This window comes from Neurospora hispaniola (genome assembly GCF_033458365.1).
Source record: "Neurospora hispaniola strain FGSC 10403 chromosome Unknown B0T23scaffold_4, whole genome shotgun sequence".
Taxonomy (NCBI): Eukaryota; Fungi; Ascomycota; class Sordariomycetes; order Sordariales; family Sordariaceae; genus Neurospora; species Neurospora hispaniola.
Window position 1 is genome coordinate 1,977,144 of NW_026944409.1, and position 22,114 is coordinate 1,999,257.

The window sequence follows — 22,114 nt, forward strand, 5'->3', positions numbered from 1 at the left end:
TGATTGGATACGTTTTACTTATGTCAAGACCTTTCGACTTTGTAACCTGAGAAATCTTCCTATTTTTTGGATAGTCTTACCTTCCTTAAACACACAGATAGTGATGTTGAACTTAGCCACTGGGTACTTTTTGGGGCTCAGGAAAGGAAGTTAACCGCTCATTGTCTTTGTCGTCGCCGGTCAAAGTATAAAATGTTACAAGTTTGAGGAACATATTGTCGCTTTGTGCGGAAGAGCAGCAAACTCATTCGAGCGACCAGTTGGCCGGCCCCTTGGCCGGGTCATCAACTGACTGGACACGGCATAGAAAAGGTGGGTTGCTGTGACCGACGGCGACGAGACGAAGTGCTTTGTTCTACCACGGCCTTACAGCAACCGCCATGTTCGGACGTAAATCCTCTGGAATCGATGAGTGCTTTAGCTGAATACTATATTGGATCTGATCCCTCCACCTCTTCTCATCAAGCACTGTTCCCAAAAAACTTGGTAATCTTCTGCGTCCCCGGCGGTGGCGCATTCCTGGGCCTGATTGGACTCCCCTTCCCTTTGTTCTTCGTTGCACTGATTGGTTTTCTTCCTTTTGCTTTCGACGCCGTCGGTGGTGGCGGCTTCTGCTTACTCCCCTTGAGTGGTGAAGATTTGTCTCCAGCCCCCATCGACTTTTTAGCAGGCGGTTGCCCATCACCACCCAGCTCCGAAGCTGGCTCCCTCTTGATACCTTTTCGCGGCGGCGAACGAGCTTCCTTCCCTTTCTGGTCCGTTTCTTGTGCCAACTCGTCGACGGATTCAACCTTGATTTTTCCTGTCTCGGTCTTGACTTCGACCTCCCCCTCCTTCTCCCCCTCTTTCTCTTCTCGCTTGCCCCCCTTCCCACCAAACCAAGTCTCAATCTTCCTCTCCTCTCTCTGTTCGCTCACCGGCACTATCAAATCATCCCCATCATTCCCCACCTTCCCAACCCTCTTATCAACTGGATAACACTCCAATTCCCCTCCAAACGGCTTAAGCACATCCTGCAACTCCCTATTCCACACATCTTTCGCCGGATCCAACCACCTTTTCAATTCCTCCGACCCAGCATCCAAGATAACCGGCATCCTGTCGTGCAGAAATTTGAGTTGGTCGTTACTCGATGTCGTGATGATCGTATACGACCATATTGCCTTGTCAGTGCCGTCTTCGTCGGTGTAATGGGCACAATCCCAGAGTCCAGCGAACAACATCAACTTGCCGTCTTTTCTCTTCACAAAGTGCGGGATCTTTTCTTTTCCCGAAGGACCGGTCTTGAGCCACTCAAAGAATCCTTGGGCGGGGATGACGCAGCGATGGCGATGTTTGATACGGGACCACATGCCGCTTGAGGATGAAAGGGAGTCGTCGCGGCAGTTGATGGTCTTGAGGCTTGTTGTGTAGTTTGTTGATCCTGGTTTCTGCTGCTTGGACTTGGATTTGAAGGTCCAGGAGGGAATGAGACCCCATTTCATTGGTTGGAGGATGAATTGGTGCTTGGTTTGATCTTGGTTCTCGTTGTCATGTTGTTGTTGTTGTTGTTGCTGAGTTTGTTGTTTTCCCTGTTCGTGCTCCTGTTCTTCTTCTTCTTCTTCCGGAGACTGGCTCTGATGGTGCTCTTCCTCCTCCTCGCCTTCGGCTAGCGGTTCGGTTCCTTCCTGAGCGCTATCATTATGTGCTGCTCTCCTCCGCCCTCCAGCTCCACGAGTACTACCACCGCCACCTATCCGGGCCCTGTAAACAACCCCACGATATCCCGGCGCAAAATTGTAGCTCTGTCGTGGCGAATCGTCGCCTTCATCGTCCGGCGCGTCATCGACTGGCATGTTATCCGCTTGTAACATGCGGCGCACCTCTGAGGGCCGCAGGTTGATGGCGTACCTGCCGCACATTGTGAAAAAGCCGGATTGTTGATGAGATGGTGATTGCCCGAGTGCAGAGCTTGCGGTAGGAGTAAAGTTGGGAAAAAGAAATGTGAAATGGAATAATGACGTAACATTTCTTTAGCACGCACGATGAACGGTTGCTCACTTGCAAGATCAGAACGCCTGATCATGTGACCAACAAGCTCACCTCACTTTAACACATGTGGGTTGTTCGCCGTATTTAATCAAAGGGCATTCTTCGTCTTACATGAAGGAGCTAATAAACATATATGACCAACCGCCAAAGACCATTTTCTCCAAAACACCACCCTCCCTTTCCACGCGCAGCTTTGACTCTCTATGATTAAACATACACACACACGCGCGCGCGCTCGAAACCCCAGGGTATCAACTCTTATCCCGTCCTTCTTGACGCATGATCTCGCATTCTGTCATCCCCATCAAGAGATATCAAGACAGTTTGATGAAGCCAGTTTTTTTCCTGACGGCTCCCAAGATCCCCATATCGTGCATTGATATCCCCTGAGATATTTTTTGTGCAAGAGCTTTCCGTTTGACACCATTACCATGCAAAAAAGAAAAACTATAAATGACACTCACTGCTTAGGCGACAGCCACCATGGGCGCTGCCGGCATCATACCATCAATCTTTCCCCCACGCCCGGTAGACGCAGCCGCAGCCGCAGTGGTCTTCCTCATCTCCATCTTTGCCCTCCTCTTTTCTGCCTCATCCTTCTTCCACACCTCCTCGAACATGGACTTTTTGGGTTTAACCTGATGATCCCTGATGCCCAGCCGTCTGACGACCTGGAACGCTCCCGTACCGATCTTCATGGTCTGGCCCATGATGATACACTCCGACACACCGAGAATGCGATCCGTCTTCATGCCCGCGGCCGCATCGAACAAGTGATCGGGCGTGCGCTCGAATGAGGCAAGCTGCAGAACGCTGTCGCGCATCTTGGCAAGGCCATGGCGCGTGATACCGAGAATCTCGCCCTTGTAGGTCATGACGTCGGCCAGCAAATCCATGTGACGGGGATCGATGCCCATGTCGCCCATGACGCTGCCGATTTCCTTGGCGATGGTGGTGCGGGCGGCTTCGATGCCCAAAACGTCGCGGCACTCCATGATGGAGTTGGAGATACACTTGGTGCCAATGACGCCCTCCGTGGTCATGCAGGCGCGCAGGCCGTAACCTTCAACGAGGACCTTGTGCTCATTGGACTCGCTGGATTGGATGATGGCACGGAAAGCCTCGGGGTAGCCAGAGATGGGCACAGCAGGGAGCATGCGCTTGAGGAAGTTGACGCGCAGTTGGAAGTCGGCGGCGGTCTCGTCCGAGGTGGTGAGAAGCAATTGGCCCTTCTCAATCGCTGCAGCGCGAACTCGCGCCGCCTTCTTTTGTGCGGTCAGATCCTTCCAGTCGTTGCTCACGATGACCTCAATAGTATTATCGGGACCGATCTTGAGATCGTCCATCTCCACCTTGAGCTTGAGCTTCTTAGCCTTGACGATGGCGACCATGATCTCGCGAAGACCGATACCGAGCTGCATGTCTGAAAGAGCCTGCATATCGATCTTGAGGACAATCTTGGCAACATCCGGAAGCCAGACATCCTCAACATAAGTGATGACATCCGAGATATAAGTCTTTTCAATCTTGCCCTTGACAATGCGCGCGGCCTTGATGTCTCGGTTGTTCTCGAGCTCGCAGCTGATGACTGGCGTGCTGATGAGTTTCGAGGCGCCAATGATTTCCTTGATACGGGGAACACCCTGAGTGATACTCATACCGGCGACACCGGCGAAATGGAAAGTCTTGAGTGTCATCTGCGTACCGGGTTCACCGATAGATTGCGCACCAACGGCGCCGACGGCGTGGCCAGGCTCCACCTTTGCCTTATCGAACTTGGAAAGACAGAGGTTCATGAACTTTCTCAGGGTAGCCTCCGAAACCTTGGCGACACGATCCACGTGGGCTTGCTGGATTTCTTCTTCTTCCGGATCCAACATCTTAATATCACCGCCGTTTTGCTTCTTCTCCCATGCAGCAAATTCCTTCAGCAGATCCGCGTTGTCCTGGGGCAGACAAGGATCCAAGCCGGCGAGTTTGCGTGCTTTTGCCAGCTTGAGTGCGCGCTTGTCCATCTCAGCCTGAATGGTGTTGAGATAGACTCTGGCACCCTCATGCTCATCGATGGCAATGAACACATCGTGATCGTCACTTTCCGCAATCGTCTTGTCCTCGTAGTGCAGCAACTCGCCCGTGACAAGGTGCTTGCGCACGTACCATTTCCGCCTTTCGTCCAGAATCTCCTTGCACATGGCCGAGATTTCTGCCGGAAGCAGCGACCTGTCATTGTGGTTCATTGTCAAGCTTTCGGCATGATTCCATGATCTCTCGAAATCGACAGGCTTGGCGTTACCCTCCATGTCTGCTGGATCCAGTCTGTCGGCACCATATTGGAATTGCACAATATTTCCTTCGGATGTCCGCACGGTATCGTCGTATTGAGTTGAGAGATCTTCTAACGACTTCATGAGACGACGAGACATGTAACCTGTCTCGGCTGTCTTGACGGCGGTATCGACCAAACCTTCTCTGCCAGAGATGGCGTGGAAAAGGAACTCAGTGGGCACCAGACCAGTATAGAAACTGTTGCGCACGAAACCCTTGCTGGGGGGCTGACGAGCGTTCTTGTGGAAGTGGAAGAGGGTACGATCCTGGAATCCATCCGCAACACGCTTGCCACCAATAATCTGCTGTCCGACAAGGGCAACCATCTGAGCGACATTGATGTCGGAACCCTTGGAACCGGATTTGGCCATGATCAAGGGAGAGTTGTTGCGACTCAAATGGCCGACACAGTAGTCACCGGCCTGCGAACGGACTTTACTGAGAATGCCAGAGATCTTGTTCTCAAGCGTCTCCTCCATGTTACAACCGGGAGCCTTTTCAAGCCTTCCAGACTTGAACTGTGCGATGAGGTCGTCGCAGAGTGCATACGCATCCTGAACCAGCTTAGCCTTGTGCTCTGTCAAATCCTTGGACGGATAGACGTCGCCAACACCAATTGAAAACCCGCGGAGGGTTAGTGTGCGAGCACACAACTTGGCCAGACGGTTCATGGCCTGAGCAGCGTGCTCCGGGCCCCAATCACGAAGGATAACATAAAAGACCGAGTTCTTCTTGCCACCACCAACGGTCGACTTGTCCATTCTTCCGCACATAACCTCGGAGTTGCGGACGACCAAGTAGCAATCGTCAATGTCCATATCCGGAAGCTCGCCTGGCTTCGCCTTGTAGACCTTGTTCTTGGCCTCGAGGTTGACGAGGACCGGTGATTGCTTGTTGGGACGCATCAAAACGTTGAAAACCTGCTTGCCCGTCCACAACTCGACGGGTTTGATGATGGTAGGCGGGGGAAGGTCGAGATGGGTTTCACCCAGCAGCATCTGCGTGCAGATGTAGGTAAAGGTCTTGCGGTCGAGGAACAAATCTTTGCTACTCAGGAGGTATGCCGCAGTAATGAAATCCTGCGTGGCGGCGATAATAGGTTCACCGTTCTTGGGGGTAATCAAGTTGTTTTGGACACCCATGAGGTTGATGGCTTCGGCGCGAGCCTCTTCTGTTTGCGGGAGATGAAGGTTCATTTCGTCTCCATCGAAATCGGCGTTATAGGGAGTGCACACGCATTCGTTGAGACGGAACGTCCTCCAGGGTCTAACCTTTGCACGATGGCTCATGATAGACAACTTGTGTAGCGAGGGCTGACGGTTGAAGAGTACAATGTCGCCGTCTTCCAAATGTCTTTCAACAACGTCACCAAACTTGAGTTCCCGCGCGCGTTCCTCCCGGATGGACTCATCACCAAAGTTTAGGTTGAACTTCATGCCGCCGTCCCTTTTGATGACGCCCTGAGCACCGGGCCATACTTTGGGTCCATTCATGACGCATTTTCGCAGCTTTTCAATGTTGTTGCGGTTCACCCGCTCGGGATAAGTGAGGTTCTTGGCCACGCGCTCGGGAACGGCAACCTGGTCGATTCCCAAGTTGGGATCAGGCGAAATAACTGTGCGGCCGGAGAAGTCGACACGCTTACCCGACAGATTACCACGGAAACGACCCTGCTTACCCTTCAGACGCTGGCAGAAGCCGCGGATGGGCTTGCCAAAGCCTGGCTGGTAGAGACCGGGAACATCACTGTTGACGTACATGCCAACCTGGAGCTGGATGAACTCCCACTGTTCCATGATGGTGTTGAGGGCAGCGCCTTTGAGGAGGGATTCGCGCAAATGGCCGGCGTAGAGAATGATTTCGGAGAGCTTACTAGTAATGTCATCCTCGTTACTGGCGGCTTCTTGCTGGACCGACGGACGAATACAGATTGGGGGAGCGGGAAGATATTGCCACAAGAACATCTCTGGTCTGCCCTCGGAAGGGTTCAATCCGAGCAACTCGCAGTCCTCGGCGGTAATTTTCTTGAACAATTTCAGGACCTTGAGAGGATCCATGTCGTCCATAGCTTTCTTGGAGTGCTTCTCGAGGTCCGGAGTGAATGTTTTTGCCTGGATAAAGGAGGAATCGAAGGCGGCCTTGGCAACGGGCGGAACTTTTTTCTGGGCAGTCGACTTGTTGAAGTGCGAGAACTTGTCGTGGGTAAGCTTCATGACGCTCAACTTGCGAATAACACCCTGGGTGTCGCCGCAGTAGGGGCACGTCTTCTGCTTGCGGCATTCATCGTTGATCTTTTTGAGGATGGCTGATCGCTTGAGGTTGTCGATACCAGGGGCACGGAGAGCCTTGAGGAACTTGGCCTTGGGTTCCTCCTCGAGCAGGACCTTTGAGCAAGTCTTGCAAATGTTTTGGAGTGTGGCCTGGATGTACTTGAGATAGCCGATGTGGAAGACGGGAAGTGGGAGGCGGACGTGACCGAAGTGACCGGCGCAGGACTGGAGAGGGAGGTTGCAGGTCTCGCAGGTGCCCGTCTTGCTCGAAGTGCCGAGACGGGGATCGAGGGGGCCGTGGGGGAAAGTGCGGCGGCCGTTTTCGACATCGTATAGGAGGTTGTCGGAGACTTCGAGGACACCCTGATTTACTATATCCTGGTGTGACTGGACTCCGAACTGCAGGGCTCTGAAGCGCTTAGGGAGCTGGTCGGCCAGCTGCTCCTTGATAGGAGCTCTCTGCTCGGCACCCATTGTTATGTCAATCGTATTTCAGTTGTCGAGACTAGCAATGCCATCAACAGGGCATGCGTAGCAGGTAGAGTAGGTGGCTACTGGAAGAGAGCAGTCCGGGTGCCCTATTCTGGTGATCATACGATGTCGCTACCGGCTCATGGCGGACTCTCTGTATTTGTTTGATGGAGGTGATGTCGAGTGAAAGTTATCGAGTGCTTGTAAGACCCGTCGCAATGGTCGCTGTGAAGAACCTAGAGCGAAACGGAAGCCAGAGGCTGTCGATTGAGACTGTGGTGGGCGACGAGAGGTGCCCAGGCGGTTGGAGATTTGGGGTAGAGATCGCTATCGGCCGAGGCTTATATCGATGAAATTTTGCAGTTGACGCCTGTCGTAGTGGGATTTCCGACGAGGTTTTAGAATACACTATGCCGTAGCAAATGTCGCCGTGTGCTGAATATCCCAGACAATGGAAGTCGAAAGTGAAAATGGAATGGAATGAGGTGGCAGGTAGCCGATGGTGTTGGAAAAAGTGAATTGGGACAAATTCGCGACCCGTCTTTTGAAAATTATTTTGTCGCTGCGCGCGCTGCGTCTCCATTACAGTGGTGCACCCATGGTGCAAACGGGCACACTGGAGGGGGGGGGGGGCGGGGCCCGGGCGGCACGGCAGTCAAGAAGAAACCCTCCGCCGTCGCCGCCCGCATGACTCCGCGTCCTGGAACTGGTCCAATGGTCGCGAGTTGGAGACCGACTTCGAAACCTGTGCCCCACCACGCGGTGCCTCCATCTGATCGACCGGCCCCTTCCAGGCCGCTGATACCCCACCATCCGTTATCTTGTAGGGGTACATGCTTTAGGAGAGGGGTACCTGAACTCCCTCTGAGCCGAGCCTCCAAGACAGAGCCGCGCAAGTACCTCAAACTGTTTTCAAAGTACCCGGAACTGATGGGTGAGAGTGGGACAAGGACCAGCTGCTGCCAATCACCGCTTGATTCTGATCTGCTGGAATCGTCATTGCCGTGTTGTCCAAGACCGAAGGGAGCTCCATTGGCCCTTCCTGTCATTCCGTGGAAGATGAGAAAAGTCACAAGCCAGCAGCAGCCAAGACCAGCTGTTACTTTCCGATGTTTCCTCCTCCCTCGCTCTAATTCTTCTTTACCGTACATAATACCATACACTCCAAGTGTCATACACAACTTAACATCTACAAGTACTATATATCTACCTTGCCTAGGTAATCTACACTTTGTTCATCTAGCCTCCCTCCCGTCCCGTCCGTCTTTCGCTTGCATGTGCGCGCATCTTTCCCGAGGAAGCTTCACTCCTTCAGTTGTTACAACACACTGCACCCATGAGACTCCATCATACAACAACAATAACGACAACTACCTAGAAACCAAACATCGATCGAAACCGACTTGTTGACATTCAACGAGCCAACCGACAAACCCATTCAAGACGGCGGGAGTCAGAATTGGGGTTCCGTTGCCAGATAACCCTTTTCCACCAACCAACATTGGGCCAAGACCAACTGTCTCGTATCCTCTCCCTTGGGGTGCATACAGATACCGAACGAATACTTTGAATACTTCCAGGGCGACCGGACTGGTGAGAAGAAAAGTCAGCCTGTCAACTTCAAAAGTCAGCAACGTTGGCGCTTGTTTCCGCGATAAGGTTGCGTCTGCGCGGGACTGGCCTGGGTCCTCGTACCCGTCAGGCTCTCTACCCTCTGCCAGCAGTCTTCAGACCAACTACCTTGACCTTTGCGTCTAGCCGAGGCCCCAGAGCCTCGTTCTCTTCCTCGCCTTCTTTCTCTGCCTGGTGGCCTTCTGGTCACAGCAAAAATCCGATGGCGCCAGCTAGCGGAACTGGCCCCGGCGCGGCCGCCGACAAGAAGCCAGAAAAGTCGTATCTCGCATCCGCCGTCGATTCCATCAATCCTTGGGCGGCCAACCGAAGCACCACTCCAACGCCCAAGGAGCCACCTCCGCCCAAACCAGTGGTCCCTGTGAACCCAAACCCCGGGGACCATAGTACCAACCCCTTTTACGGCCACAGCTTCAAGCGGTATCCCCCTGATTGCCCTCCACTAAATGTTCAATGGTTCCATGCCGTAGATGTACGTTGTCTGTCTGATCACTTGTATAGGGTTGAAAACGCCCTGACGCAAACTTCTTTTCCTCTAGGTCCCGAAGCGCAAGCCCAAGTTCCTCCAGTCCAAGACCGACGATGACAAAAAGACCCAGACGCAACCAAAGAAATATGCGCCCTTCTCTCCCGGAGACTCCCGAGCACTCGAAGTTGCCTACCAAGCAAGACTCGAAGAGATAGAGCAACAGAGGGCGAATCCGAAACGCTCGACCAGTGTCCGTTTAGGCTCCAAGCGGCCTCGCGTCGTCTCGGGTGACGAAGCAAACAACACAAACCTGGATTCAACTGAGGAGGAGGCCAAGAATCACATTCGAGTCCCCGTCAACGAAGACTTTCTATTCGACGTCGACCTCGACGATCGCGAGTTAGCCCCTGTTTACTGGGAGGGTCCAGTATATGAGGTGCGTCGAGGAACTTGGTTCTACCAAGAAGGCTCGACTGTTCGCCCATGCGAGGAGAATCTTGCCGCCCAGCTTGAAGAAGGATACATGAAGATACGACCATGGATGTACCCAACACGGACGCGTAGCGACTCGGGTACCAGGACCGTCACACCCAAGGCTTCAGTGAGCAATCTCAAGGCTGCGGCTGCCGCCCAGAAAGAAACCCCAGCCAAAATGGAGACCACGGCTGTCCAACATCAGCCCCAGACATATCGGCTGTTTGGCGCCTACATGAACAACATCGCAACATACCACGACGAAAGCACTGTATGGCTCTCATCGGAAGGTGTGCTCTCTTGGGTGACCTCGACCGTATACGAGAGGTTTGCTGGAGGTGGTTATATGAGCGGCGTGAAGCTCGTCCGTGGCTATAATACGGAAACAAAGAAGCCCAAAGATGATAAGCGGCCCTCGACTCCCACTGGAACCAAGAGCACTTCCGCAGAACAGGACGAGAAGCTGCAAAAGGCCCTCAAGAGACGCTCTGCTCCAGCAGGTGCGCATTCACTTTCTGAAGAGACCGTGGTGGTCAAGGAAGAGGGCGAAGAGGAGGTGCCCGACGAGATGGAAAGTACGAGGGCCAGGCTCAGTCGGCAAATATCAAACCTGATAGAGGGTGTCAAGGATCCAGAGGCAGAGGCGGAAGCGATTCGGAAAAGAGAAGAGAAGGAGATCAGGGACGACTATAATGCGCGACTAGGGGAGACTCAGGGCCGCGAAATTGAGCATCTCGTTCTCGTCACCCACGGTATCGGACAGCTTTTGGGGAAGAAGATCGAGAGTGTCAACTTTGTCCATGACGTGAACATGCTTCGGAAAACATTAAAGGAGACATATTCTTCTTCGGCCGATCTCAGGGCGCTGAACGGCGAGATTGAAGTAGAAGGCCCTGGCAACTCGCGCGTTCAAGTTTTGCCCGTCGTCTGGCGACATCTCCTCGACTTTCCAAAGCGCAAACCGAAAAGAAGAGAGCACGATTTGGGTGAGGCTCCATACGAAGAGGACGAATGTAAGTGATTCCCGTGTTCTGACGCGAGTTCAAGTACAAGTCAGTGCTAAACTGTTACAAAAGACCCATCCCTAGATGACATTACGATCGAAGGTGTGGCTTTTGCAAGGTCACTCATATCCGATCTGGCTCTCGACGTCCTGCTTTACCAAAGCGCATACCGAGAAACAATTGCGGAGATCGTTCTCCGAGAAGCTAACCGAATATACAAGCTGTTCAAAGACCGCAATCCTAACTTCAACGGCAAAGTGCATGTCATCGGTCATTCCCTTGGGTCTGCCATCATGTTTGATATCCTCTGTCGGCAACGGGAAAAACGACCAGAAACCGAGCCGTTTAAGAACCCGCTCAAATTATGGCCAACACACACCCAGGACCGATACGAACCGAAAGAATCCAAGGAGCTTGCGTTCGAGTTTGACGTGGAAGATTTCTACGCTCTCGGCTCTCCCATCGGCCTTTTCCAGATGCTTAAGGGACGAACAATTGCGGCTCGTCACTTGCCCAACGCCTATCCCTCGGAAAGCCCCTTGAATCCCGAATACATGGATGACCCATTTTTCCTTGCCGCTACAGCGCATCACCACCATTACCACCACCATAACAGTGATCAGAGTCTCTCTCCTATCACCAACCTTCCGTACAGCATCTCCTCTCCCAAGGTTGCTCAGTTATTCAACATTTTTCACCCTTCAGATCCCATCTCCTATCGTCTGGAGCCCTTGATCTCCCCCGCCATGTCCACTCTCAAGCCCCAAGCTCTGCCATATACCAAGAAGAGCATCTTCGGTTCTGTCGCTCCACAGGGTCTCACGGGTATTGGTGCCAAGGTCGGGCAGAGCGTTAGCGGACTATGGAGCAGTCTCAGTGCCGGTATTGCCAGCAGTTTACTCAACCGTAGTCTCGGTTTTAGCCAGGAAGATGTAGCCAATATTAACGCCTCACAGGCTCAGCACCAGAATTCCAGTCCTGGCGCTGGTACCAATATTGCGGGCGGTGTCATATCTCCCGAATCCCCCAAAATGTCAGACGCACAACGGAGCGAGAAGACGGCGGAGAGGATGCGCCAACTGGCCAACGCCGGCCACGATGGGGCGCTGATCGATGACGAGCTGGAGACGCTCTTTAGTAGGTTTGAGAGGAAGAGGTTGGATATGGTTCACGCCGCCAAGGAAGGGGGCAGCACCGCTGCGGCCAAGGAGGAATGGGTCAAGGAGGAGGCCAAGGCCCAGAAGTTGAAGAGAGAGGAGATGAAGGTACGGGCGCTGAACAGGAATGGGAGAGTGGATTACAGTATCCAAGAGTAAGTCATCACTTTCGCGTGCTCAAGTATTGTGATTTAAGACGGCAGATGGCTAACATTGGCTTTACAGAAGCGTTCTGGACTTCAATCCCATCAACACCATTGCTTCGCACATGAGTTACTGGGCGGACGAAGATGTGTGCCACTTTATATTGTCTCAAATGCTGGTATCGAGCAAGACGAAGACACCGAGGGTGTAAGAATTTTGTAGGTTTTGGGCATGGCTGGGGTAGCCTGCATGATAGTCATATACCTTACGTTCGCTGGTCAACAGTCGGACATGATTCTTCTAACCCTTTTTTTTTTTTTCCTTTCTTGTTTTTTTTGTTGATCTCGGAATTCGCATAACACAATGCATCCGCTCTACAAACCCTTCCTTTCACTGGCAATATTAGACACTTGTAGAATTCTTCCTTGACCAACCTCTACAAGAGGTGAGGAGTCCAGTAGAAATTTCACGCAACCAACACCCAGCTTCCATTGTTTTATTCATACATGGTGGGTTGCCCTGAGCTGCTTAAGGTCTGAGGACGTCTTTTTCATGTCCGCTGTATCTTCCACGGCGCCCCCGTCTTTTCCAAACCGGATTCCGGAGGTCCGCTCCATGCAATGCTATCAATGATGCATCTCTCGATGCCCGAGTCTTCAGCCACGAGCTGTTTCTATTTTGTTCTTTTTCTTCCATTTTTTTTCCTTGAAGGTGTGTTTGGAAGTGGCAGAAGGAACGGGTCATGAAGCCCTAACCAGCCTTGGACTTCCTCTCTCTCCTCCAGGCACTGCGGTTGAGTATCCAAACTTTCCTTCAGCTTGTTTCGTCCACTTTGGCCTCCTCCTACCTCTAGCATCACCCTCTTCCACCAGACAGTAGCGCTGATTGGTCTTGAAGCCAGCGTGAATGACTGTATACTCCTCTCTGCCTCTTGGCTTCCCTCTTATTGAACCCTCTGAAGCGGCATCCCTATCAAACCCCTTCTTGGGAAGATTGCCACCAGTAGCAGCGCTGTCCCTTGTCTCTCCAAATCCTCGGTACAAGGTCGATTTCTGGTGACAACTTGCACTCCTACCCATCGGACCTCCAGCACTGGCTGCGAACAGTTCCCTCGTATCCAGCGTTGATCTCTTCCAAGGCATAGATAGTCCTGTGCTTTCTTGTCTCGGACTAACAGCCTTCTGATATCTGTTGGCGGCGTTACCTACGAGCTTCCTGCTACCCGACTCTAGCGTCATCCATCGCAAACAAAATCCCAGCAGATATGCTTATGTCGGATAATTAGTTTCGGTCAGTGTGTTCCCACATCCCCAACACTATCGTTGACTTGCCCTTCATCAAAACGTTGTCTCTTCTAGTCTCAACTGGCTTCTTGGTCACTGTCTGTTGGGGTCCAGATCAAAGTACCACTCTTGTCGAACCCCAGACTAATAGTGGCGGCATCGTTTCCAGGATACCAACAACATAGCCGGCTTCGTCATGACCGACCCAGGTCCATCACAGTCCCCGAACGTGGACGCAGACTGGGTCCGTTTTGGCTCTCTCCGACTTCGATATGGTTTTCCGGATCGCCGTGACCCCCGAATCATTCCCGTAGGCTGGATCTGCTGCAAATGCCAGCACAACAACACCCATTCCGATGCCTACGGCAAGCCTGCGGAGATCGAGCCTGGAAACACTGACCACTTGAAACCCTGTGCTGAGGTGAATTGTCGGAGCAGGAAGCGAGATCATTACGGCAACGAGTTGGACCCCTTTCCGCATTCTCTGTGCCCCGAATGTACTTTGATCAACCACAAAGATCATCCCATCATGTCTGGGATTGGTATTCCGGCTGCGTTGTCCGACCATATTGACCGCTCCAAGGTGGCTTTCTGGGAATGCTGCCACTGCCTGAAGCTGAACGCGGTCAATGACTCGGCCTTTGGGCGTTGCTTCAGCTGCCATTTTCAGAGCCAGGGCTCCGGACACTGCCGCAATCCCGACTACCCCCGGCTCCAGGTCAAGGCTCTGAGTGCGCTCCGGTTGGCGCAGAGGCAGTGTTTTTATCCGTTTTTTGTTGCTCCCACTGTTTCCAATGGAGAACCGCCTACTTCCAATCAACACAGACAAATTCCAGAGGAGGGTAATCACTTGTGGGATGCCTACCGCAAAGTGAGCATGGAGACTGATGTCGAAATCGTGCTTTCCGCGCATGTTACCTGTGGTGACTGCCGACTTCTGAACGGATACAAAGAGTACCTGATCTTCGCGGACAAGACAGAAAGAAGGTTTGTCAAGGGGGGAGTGCTCTGGGGCGGTGTCAATGCGAAGTTGCTTGAATGGCAACAGCATAACAGGAGGGCGCCTACCCCCGTTGAAAAGGCCGCTCTTCTTGACGAGTTTGAGAAGCACATCAGTAAACAGTTCAGGAAGCACGCCAACATCAACGCCTGTTGGCGCACCATCGAACGGTTCAAACGTTACCGCGCGAAAAAGATGGTTGACAAATCTTCCTTCCTTGGCAACTGTGACCCCAACCTCTATCCCGAATGCGACATGGAAAGAACCAAGAGAATCATGCAGAGGGATGCTCGGGCTAAAGCCAGATTCGCAATGAGTCATGGACAGGCATCAGTGGCCCTGATGTTCCGCCAGAAGTATCGCATCATGCGTGACCACGGCTACTTCGGGGATACGCGCCTTGTTTATGAGGTGAGTACCTCTACACACCACAGATTGAACTTCCAGGGAAAACCATCCCCCTTGAGGCAGTGTTTTACTCGTCAGGTTGCCGAAACCGACCACCGCGTGGTTACTGTCGGATATGTAAACCGGGAGAGGGCCCGTTCCACAAACACAGCGGAAGAAGACGAACTTGAAGCCGAGGCATATCAGCAGCGATTTGAAAGGCGACATGCTGATCTCCTTCAACAATGCGAGGCGGCCTTTCAACGAATCCTTGCCGATTTGGGACAAGGGGAACAGGACCCGCACCAGGCATCTCCTTCGGCCCCCTAGTGGTTGGACGAGAAAAGGATTCCTAACGCAGCAGTAAGCAAAGATGCCACTAACAACTTGGCCAACAACGTCAACAACGTCTGTGTGCACATGAATGCTGCTCTAGCAAACCCGGTGGAGAAGAGTTACGACTCTCTTACTGATGACGAACCAAAGACTCCTCCTCCTCCTCCTCCTGAGGTAACAAAGCGAAGGGAGGATGGGTGGAAGGATTCCGAGTCATTCTCTGTCCAAAGAGGCAACAGTAGGACGGAGATGTCGCAAAATTTTGATTTTTCGGGACTTTTGGCCGACGATGACGAACCAAATACCAGTCCTTTCAAGGCAACGAAGGAAGGTTGGATGGGTGGATTCCGAGTCGAGTTAAGATAGAAAGATGCCAAGGTGTCGCGAGCTCCAATCGCCATATTTCTTCATCTAGAACACGCTGACTGGTGATGAAGGAGAGGGCAGAATCATTGAGCGGAACATACATATCCGGAAGCGTTGCCCATTGAGAGGAGCTTCGAGTTGGGGAAGGCGTTATCGGCTTGTTTTTTTTTTTTTTTTTTTTTTTTTTTTTTTTTTTTTTTTTTTCGTCATGTTGGAAGTTTCGTGTGTCGAATTCCAGGATTTCATGATTCTGGATAGCGAAGTTTCACACCTTTTCTGACATTGACAGTTGGATTCTAACTTGATGATGGATACCCGCCTCGAGCGAGCCCGCATAGCGCTTGTCAGTTGTCGGTGGTCAATACAGTTTGACGGGCCAATTTTTTCAGGATAGCGGAACATGGTTTGCCAATCATCGGCTTCATACCAGAATTTGTGAATCATTGCGAATTGACGTCCTGTCCTAATGAAATGCTTCAGGTGATTGTGTACAACTAAAAGGGTTGGTTGCTGATGTGAGCGTCAAGAGATGACGTTGGGGAATTTATGAAGCGATGCGTATTATGAGTTAATCGGGATGTCTTGGCTGGCTACTGTAATTGGGTATCCCACAAACCGAACAAAAGCAATGTGGAAAAACTTCACAAATTGCATGCAAGTTCCCAAACAACGACTGCACATTATATCCACCATCAACTGCTCACGCCCTCATCAGATAAAGCTTAGCCACTTCTCTGACTTTAATTCCATCACACTGGGTTTAAAAGCAGAACATCCACACAACCAAAATATCCACTGTCTTATCTCGATCTTCCTCACTATTTTCTTCCGACGCGTACATCCATCCATCCATCCTCGACAAGAAAGTCACATCCCAATAGACACAAAAGATGGTGCCTCGACGATTACCATCTCGCCTTTTCCTTCGACCAACGCCCATCTCAACCACCACAAGGGCCTCGCTGTTTCCCATCACTAGTACTACTACTACTACTACTACTACTACTACTACTACTACCACCACCAACCCCATCTCGCCCAGCCCCTCAACCAATGTCCCCACCACCAACCAGCTCAGACTATCCTCTTCCTCCTCAAACTCCCAATGGAAAGCCCGCCAATCCAACGATTACTACGCCCGCTCCGCCCGCACCGCCGGGCTCAAATCGCGCGCCGCCTTCAAACTTCTCGAAATCAACAAAAAGTATCGCCTCTTCCGCCGCAATTCTTCCCAGATCGTCGTCGATCTCGGTTTTGCCCCCGGCAGCTGGTCGCAGGTCGCGCTGGACCTCACCAAACCGGATGGGAAAGTGGTGGGGATCGACATCATCCCCGCCCAGCCGCCGAGGGGAGTAAGTTCCATTCAGGGGAATTTCTTGAGTGAGGGGGTGAGGGGGTTGGTGAAGGGGTGGTTGAGGGAGGAGGAGGGACGGGGGAGGGTCGAGTTATTGAGGAAGGAAAGGGAAAAGGCAGCTAGAGTGGAACAGGAGGCGAAGGAGCGGGAGGAGAAGGAAAGGGTCGAGAGGGAAGAGATCGAGGAGGCCGCGAGGGGGTCGGGGCTGGAGAGGGAGATAGTGGGTGAGGTGGGCGAGGGAGTGGCTGGAAGTGAAGCTAGGCAGAGGGAGAAGAACGACGTGGTGGAGGAGATGGTTCAAGGGGTGGAGAAGTTGGAGCTCACAGAGAGGCGGGAAGAGCAGCCGCAGCAGCAGCAGCAGCAACAGCAACAACGGCAGCAACAAAAGGATGTAGCAAAGCAAGAGATCTTTGCCGACCGGCCGAGTTACATCGAGTTGGAACGGATGGCTGTCAGAGAAGCTCAGTTGCAGCAGCCTGAAGTTCTGGAACAAGACCAACGAGAGGAAGACAAGGCGACCACCACAGCCAACGAAACAGAAAGAAAACTCGACGGGGAAGAGAGTACTGAGGAACCCGAAGAGGGACACCAACAAGAAGAGCAGCAACAACCAAGGAAGAAAAAGCAGCCAGAGCAAATGCGGTTGGTTGATGTGCGTTTTTATTCATTCCTTTTCTCAGTCAATATTCCTCGTGTCCATTACTGTCACTACTCGCCCTTTCTTTACCGTTACTTACAACAGGGAGCGAACATCAATCTCACTTGACATGTAACCACTGATGACACCGCTAACGTATCCCCTTTGTCCGGAACACAAAACAAACAGGTAGTACTAAGCGACATGTCAGAACCCTGGCCCCAAACCTCCGGCTTCTCCATCCAGACTTTGAGTAACCCGTATAGCAGGATGATGAACACGAGCGGGATTTCGTTCAAGGACCACGCTGGTAGCATGGTATGTATATTTTTCTTGTCTGGTTTCTTGTCATCATGCACCCTCTCGTTATCCCACCCAATCTTCTGAATCTTTTTAACCACCAACTACTCATCATACATTTCTTCCCCACATCCAACTCCAACCTTGAAATTCCTACCCTCCATCTTCGAAGCAAAACACTACTAACACCTCCACCTCCCCTTTCCCCCTTTCCCCCCAAAATCAGGACCTCTGCTATGCCGCTCTCTCATTCGCAAACGACACGCTCAAACCCGGCGGTCACTTCGTCTGCAAGTTCTACCAAGGATCAGAAGACAAGAAGTTGGAGAACATGCTTAAGAAGTTGTTTACCAAGGTTCATAGGGATAAGCCTGATAGTTCTAGGAGTGTACGTCTCCCCTTCCCTTCTTTTCTCACCGTTTCCCCGGTATCCCTTGTCTGGATAACGCAGGACAGTACTTGGGTTATTCTGGTTTGGTTGACTGACGAGGTTTATGTGGAAAAAGGAGTCGAAGGAGGCGTATTTCGTTGCTCTGAATAGGAGGGGAGATGTGATTTTGGAGGATATTCCTGTATGATGGAAGATGGCGCTCTATTGTTGACTTGTAAGGCATTGTACGACTAAAATGACGTTATCGGGAAGATAACTTGGGGAGCAAGAATATTTACGTTCACAGCATAAGACATTGAACATCAGATACCCAAATCACATTAGCATTCACAGCAGTCACAAATATCGAATGGTTCTGGTAAAGACGTGGTGGTCATCAATTCCCTTGTCATAAACTGAAGAAAGTTGCCCCATGATGATTGCACACCAGCTGCAGCCCGGAGTATTGCCCCATGCAAACCCAAATACGCACAGCAAAAACAGCCAAGCAAAGCCATTCTTGCCAGCAGTACAAGAGAAAGCAACAAAAGACTCCCCACGCCTTGTACCAGATGTCGCCAGGGGTATCTTTGCTCCGTTTAGACCTTGAAACCCTTGGATCTTCTGCGACCACGGGCCTTCTCGAACTTGCGGCCCTTGGAGGCGACGTAGGGCTTCTGTGATGGGTGTCAGTAATCTATTTCTTTTCGGTAGGTGTATGATGTGACGCACCTTGTGCTTGTGGGGACCGAAGCCGAAGTGCTTGACGGCCTCGCGAGCGTTCTTGGGGCCACGGAGAAGGAGGGTGTTGGCACCAGTGGGCTTCTCGAGGGCGAGCTGGTCGAGGGTGATGGCCTGGCCACCGGCAGCCTCGATGCGAGCACGGGCAGTGGCGGTGAAGCGGAGGGCAGCAACCGAGACCTTGGGGACGGTCAGGAGACGGTTGTCATCGGTGACGGTACCGACAACAACGACGGTCTTCTTCTCGTTGCCCTTGAGGTTGGCGACAATGCGAGAGATGGACATGGGAGGACGGTTGATGCGGGACATGAACAACCGGCGGAGCACGACCTTGTTGAAGGCAGAGTCAGTGCGGCCTGGGAGCGCGCGTTGTTAGCATCATGACGAGTCTTGCAAGAGAAGAGGGCCATGGACATGAAGAAAAAAAACTTACGGGCAAGGAAGCGGTAAAGCTTGACCAGGAGCTTCAAGTAGACATTGTCGCTCTTGGGGGCCTTGCGGTGAGTGGACCGCTCGTGGTGCTTGCGGAGATCGATACCTATTCGTCGCAAACAGACTCCCAGTCAGCCTTCAATGGTTCAGGTATGCTCAGACTGGCGTGCCATTGCTCGACCAAGTGCGCGAAGTACGTCCTTTGTTGTTGTTTTTGCACCTCGAAGCCAATCCGCATCAGACCGTCGTCCTCTTCATTCTCAGAAAGAGGGAGCGATCTGGTTGAGTGCAGTATGGCATCTATCGAGGGCCAACAGGGACCATCTCCAGCGACCGGGAACGCAGGTGAAAATTGCCATGGTCGCAGATCGAAGAAGTTTCTCAGTTTTTCAACGTTGAGAAAATCTCGTCCACTCGCACACAAAGGCTTCAATGGAGGCCATTTCGGTGGCAGTTGGTGATGGTGTTTTGCTGTTTTTACGTACCCATCTTGGCGGCTGACTCTCGATTGTCGACTGAAATCGGGGGTTGTCAAAATCCAGAAATCAAAAGGTGCCGCAAAATTCACAGAAGTTTTTGGAGTCCAACCGCCAGCGGATTTTGTGCGGGCGGTCACCTGTGGCAGAAATTGGGGTTGTGGGGCCTGGAGGCGCCAGCTGGTGGAGGAATAGTCTGTGCGTACAGCTTCAGCATGGCTCGTGCGTCCACTCACAAGTCACATCCCTGTCACTTCTTTGTTTTGTTTTCCCCTTTTGCGGGACGTTCCGTCATTGTTGTCATCCCGTCTGTTAAGTTCGGCTGTCACCGGTCTCGCCTCCAATCATCCACGAACGTTCGAGGAAAGTCACACCAATTGAGAATGCATTCGGTACACTAGTATATCTTTCTATCTACCTTTGCCACACGTAGCGAATCTGCACTTGTGGCTTTTCTCTATCGTCAATTTTTTTCCATGTTGTTGCAAAGATGCCCCGCTCTAGCTACTTACTGACCCTCCCCTTTTCAGTATGAAACATGCCTGTGGATTTTCGCTGTGCTTTTGCCAATTTTTTGTTATTCAACAAGCAACATGGCCTTCGATGCAATAAGAACGAGCTCGCATTCAAGCAAGAGAAGAAAATAAAACAGAAACACAATCCAACCCACTGCTTCATTAGACTGCTCTTGACAGACACTTGCCCGGCTGAAGCCAAATCCCGTTATTTGATAAGAACGCTGTCATCACTTGATATAGGAGTGCTTCGAGCTACTTCAACACCATTCCCACCAGTGAACTCACAGGTTGACTTATGCTGTGATTTCATATAGAGCGTCGGTTGATTAAAGCGTGGTATGATATGACGGACTATCACCAGTTACTTATGGAGGAAGAAGTCGACGCGCATGAAATGCAAGGGCTCTATCATTGCCCCTCTATTACTGACTTCTATTGTCTGTTTTTGTTTGCTTTCGGCAGCGGGCCCTCGGTGGTGTCGATGTTCGTTGGATTCGTGGTATGGATCCAAGCTCGTGGCGTCTATTGTAAGAGCTTGGTCTCCTCAGGCTTCAGTCCCACAAGGAAATCACGGCAGACCTCGTAACTGAGCCAGCTCGACGCCATGCTAGGCGCGACCTTGAGCAAGTTGGGTACTATTCCCTTGTACAAGCCGCGGATCCCTTCTTCGGTGACGATGACGCGCACGGCATCGAATATGCCCTTGTACTGGTAGCCCATACCAGACATGGTGTTTATTTGGAAACGGCGGCGCAAAACATCGCTTTTTTTTCCCCCCTAATTAGTCATGCGCATGAAAGATGGGGGAAAATTGGACTCACAAGGGATAGGTGCAGGTCTGGGCCACCGCACCGGAAATCGCACCAGCGAGCAGCTTCCTGACGGCACTAGGGTTTTGCTCGCCGTCCAAGGTTAGGTATTGGCGGACATGCTCGTAAACCATGAAATTGAGACCGACCTATTGACCACGGTCAGCACATACGGATTACCTTGACACATGCCAAGTTTGACTTACGTAAGGAGCAACACCAGCGACAGTGGGAACTATGCCTCTGTAGAGAGCCGGGAATCCGCCCTCGGTCCTGTACATCTTGACCAAAGTTTCCCACATGCCGGGCATTTTGCGTGGCCTCTCGCCAAGCTCCGCAAACGACGCGGTCTGGATCGACAACCTCGTGCGAACGATGTCGAGAGGGTAGGTGAAGGTCACTGAGGTGATGCCGGCGAGGCCACCACAAGTCAGCCTCGACAAGGGCGTGAGGGAGTCGCCCGGATGCCTCTCAAAGATGTTTCTCTTGTAGAAATTGTAGCTTCCGAACTGTACCGCCGAGTATGGCACGATACGGATACAATTGGTGCCGTTACCGGCCATGAAGCCCCTCCAGCCCTCCTCCCTCCACATCTTGGCCAACGCCTTGCCCACACTAAGCTTGTACGCTTCGCGACCGCTGCTCTGGACCTGGTAGAGGATTTTTAGGCGCTCCAGAGGTGAGACTACTGTTCGGGAGACGGCACCGGCGACACCGCCAGCGCAAAAGGCAGCCACGGTAGGCTGAGAAACTGCGGATCGGAACTGGTCGGCGGCGCTCAGTTTCTCGACGGTTGGTATGGGTAGGGGCGAGGGCGCGCCGCTAGCGCTTGGCGTCTGACAGGAGAAGTCAGCGCAAGGTCAAAAGACAGGAACGTACAAACAAGCGTCCACGCTCACGGTTTCGGCTTGTATCGGGAAAACGGAAGTGGGAGCGCACCAAGTCGCTGCGCAACAATTATGGCTCATGCGGCGTGCCATATAGATCGTGGGGGAAGGGGTGAACATACCGCGGACATTCTGGGGACTTGGTGAGAGGGGCTACCTCTTGGACTCGGGCTGGTTTGAAGTTCTCGGGAAGTTCGATATGTCGCTTCTCAGGGGCGCAGGGCGCATGCGCAAGGTAGAT

The 22,114-nt window shown here is 52.2% G+C and overlaps 5 protein-coding genes across 5 annotated transcripts; 1 reads left to right on the forward strand and 4 right to left on the reverse strand.

The window, feature by feature from the left end:
- Positions 1–136: 136 nt before the first annotated feature.
- Positions 137–1,988, reverse strand: B0T23DRAFT_453532 (DUF159-domain-containing protein). Its single transcript, XM_062841181.1, has one exon. The coding sequence runs from the start codon at positions 1,899–1,901 to the stop codon at positions 462–464; it is 1,440 nt and encodes a 479-aa protein (XP_062692906.1). The 5' UTR covers positions 1,902–1,988; the 3' UTR covers positions 137–461.
- Positions 1,989–2,117: 129 nt separating this feature from the next.
- On the reverse strand, positions 2,118–7,100 carry B0T23DRAFT_358008 (DNA-directed RNA polymerase III largest subunit; the record flags this gene model as incomplete). The annotated part of the gene is made up of 2 exons (XM_062836198.1): positions 2,118–5,936; positions 6,111–7,100. 2 exons carry the CDS (start codon positions 7,098–7,100, stop codon positions 2,499–2,501), a joined length of 4,428 nt encoding a protein of 1,475 aa, XP_062692907.1. The 3' UTR covers positions 2,118–2,498.
- Positions 7,101–8,931: 1,831 nt separating this feature from the next.
- B0T23DRAFT_404525 (DDHD domain-containing protein) lies at positions 8,932–18,218 on the forward strand (the record flags this gene model as incomplete). The annotated part of the gene is made up of 14 exons (XM_062838914.1): positions 8,932–9,201; positions 9,269–10,685; positions 10,761–11,988; positions 12,059–12,184; positions 12,421–12,583; positions 13,430–14,001; positions 14,086–14,247; positions 14,317–14,671; positions 14,732–14,785; positions 14,990–15,234; positions 16,428–17,355; positions 17,530–17,658; positions 17,867–18,028; positions 18,147–18,218. The coding sequence occupies 14 exons, from the start codon at positions 8,932–8,934 to the stop codon at positions 18,216–18,218; spliced, it is 5,883 nt and encodes a 1,960-aa protein (XP_062692908.1).
- A 145-nt stretch (positions 18,219–18,363) lies between these two features.
- On the reverse strand, positions 18,364–19,792 carry B0T23DRAFT_379736 (60S ribosomal protein L18). The gene is made up of 4 exons (XM_062837162.1): positions 19,669–19,792; positions 19,185–19,289; positions 18,743–19,107; positions 18,364–18,687 (listed from the first exon to the last, which is right to left on the reverse strand). Exons 1-4 carry the CDS (start codon positions 19,670–19,672, stop codon positions 18,610–18,612), a joined length of 552 nt encoding a protein of 183 aa, XP_062692909.1. The 5' UTR covers positions 19,673–19,792; the 3' UTR covers positions 18,364–18,609.
- Positions 19,793–20,699: 907 nt separating this feature from the next.
- B0T23DRAFT_428726 (mitochondrial carrier domain-containing protein) lies at positions 20,700–22,004 on the reverse strand (the record flags this gene model as incomplete). The annotated part of the gene is made up of 4 exons (XM_062840151.1): positions 20,700–20,940; positions 20,999–21,135; positions 21,193–21,822; positions 21,996–22,004. 4 exons carry the CDS (start codon positions 22,002–22,004, stop codon positions 20,700–20,702), a joined length of 1,017 nt encoding a protein of 338 aa, XP_062692910.1.
- Positions 22,005–22,114: the final 110 nt, after the last annotated feature.

Coding starts and splice junctions, on each gene's coding strand:
- B0T23DRAFT_453532 (XM_062841181.1), bottom strand. CDS start 1,901: ATGTGCGGCAGGTACGCCATCAACCTGCGGCCCTCAGAGGTGCGCCGC.
- B0T23DRAFT_379736 (XM_062837162.1), bottom strand. Junction 19,108..19,184: donor GCTTTACCGCTTCCTTGCCC/GTAAGTTTTTTT, acceptor GCGCGCTCCCAG/GCCGCACTGACTCTGCCTTC. Junction 18,688..18,742: donor TCGGTCCCCACAAGCACAAG/GTGCGTCACATC, acceptor CACCCATCACAG/AAGCCCTACGTCGCCTCCAA.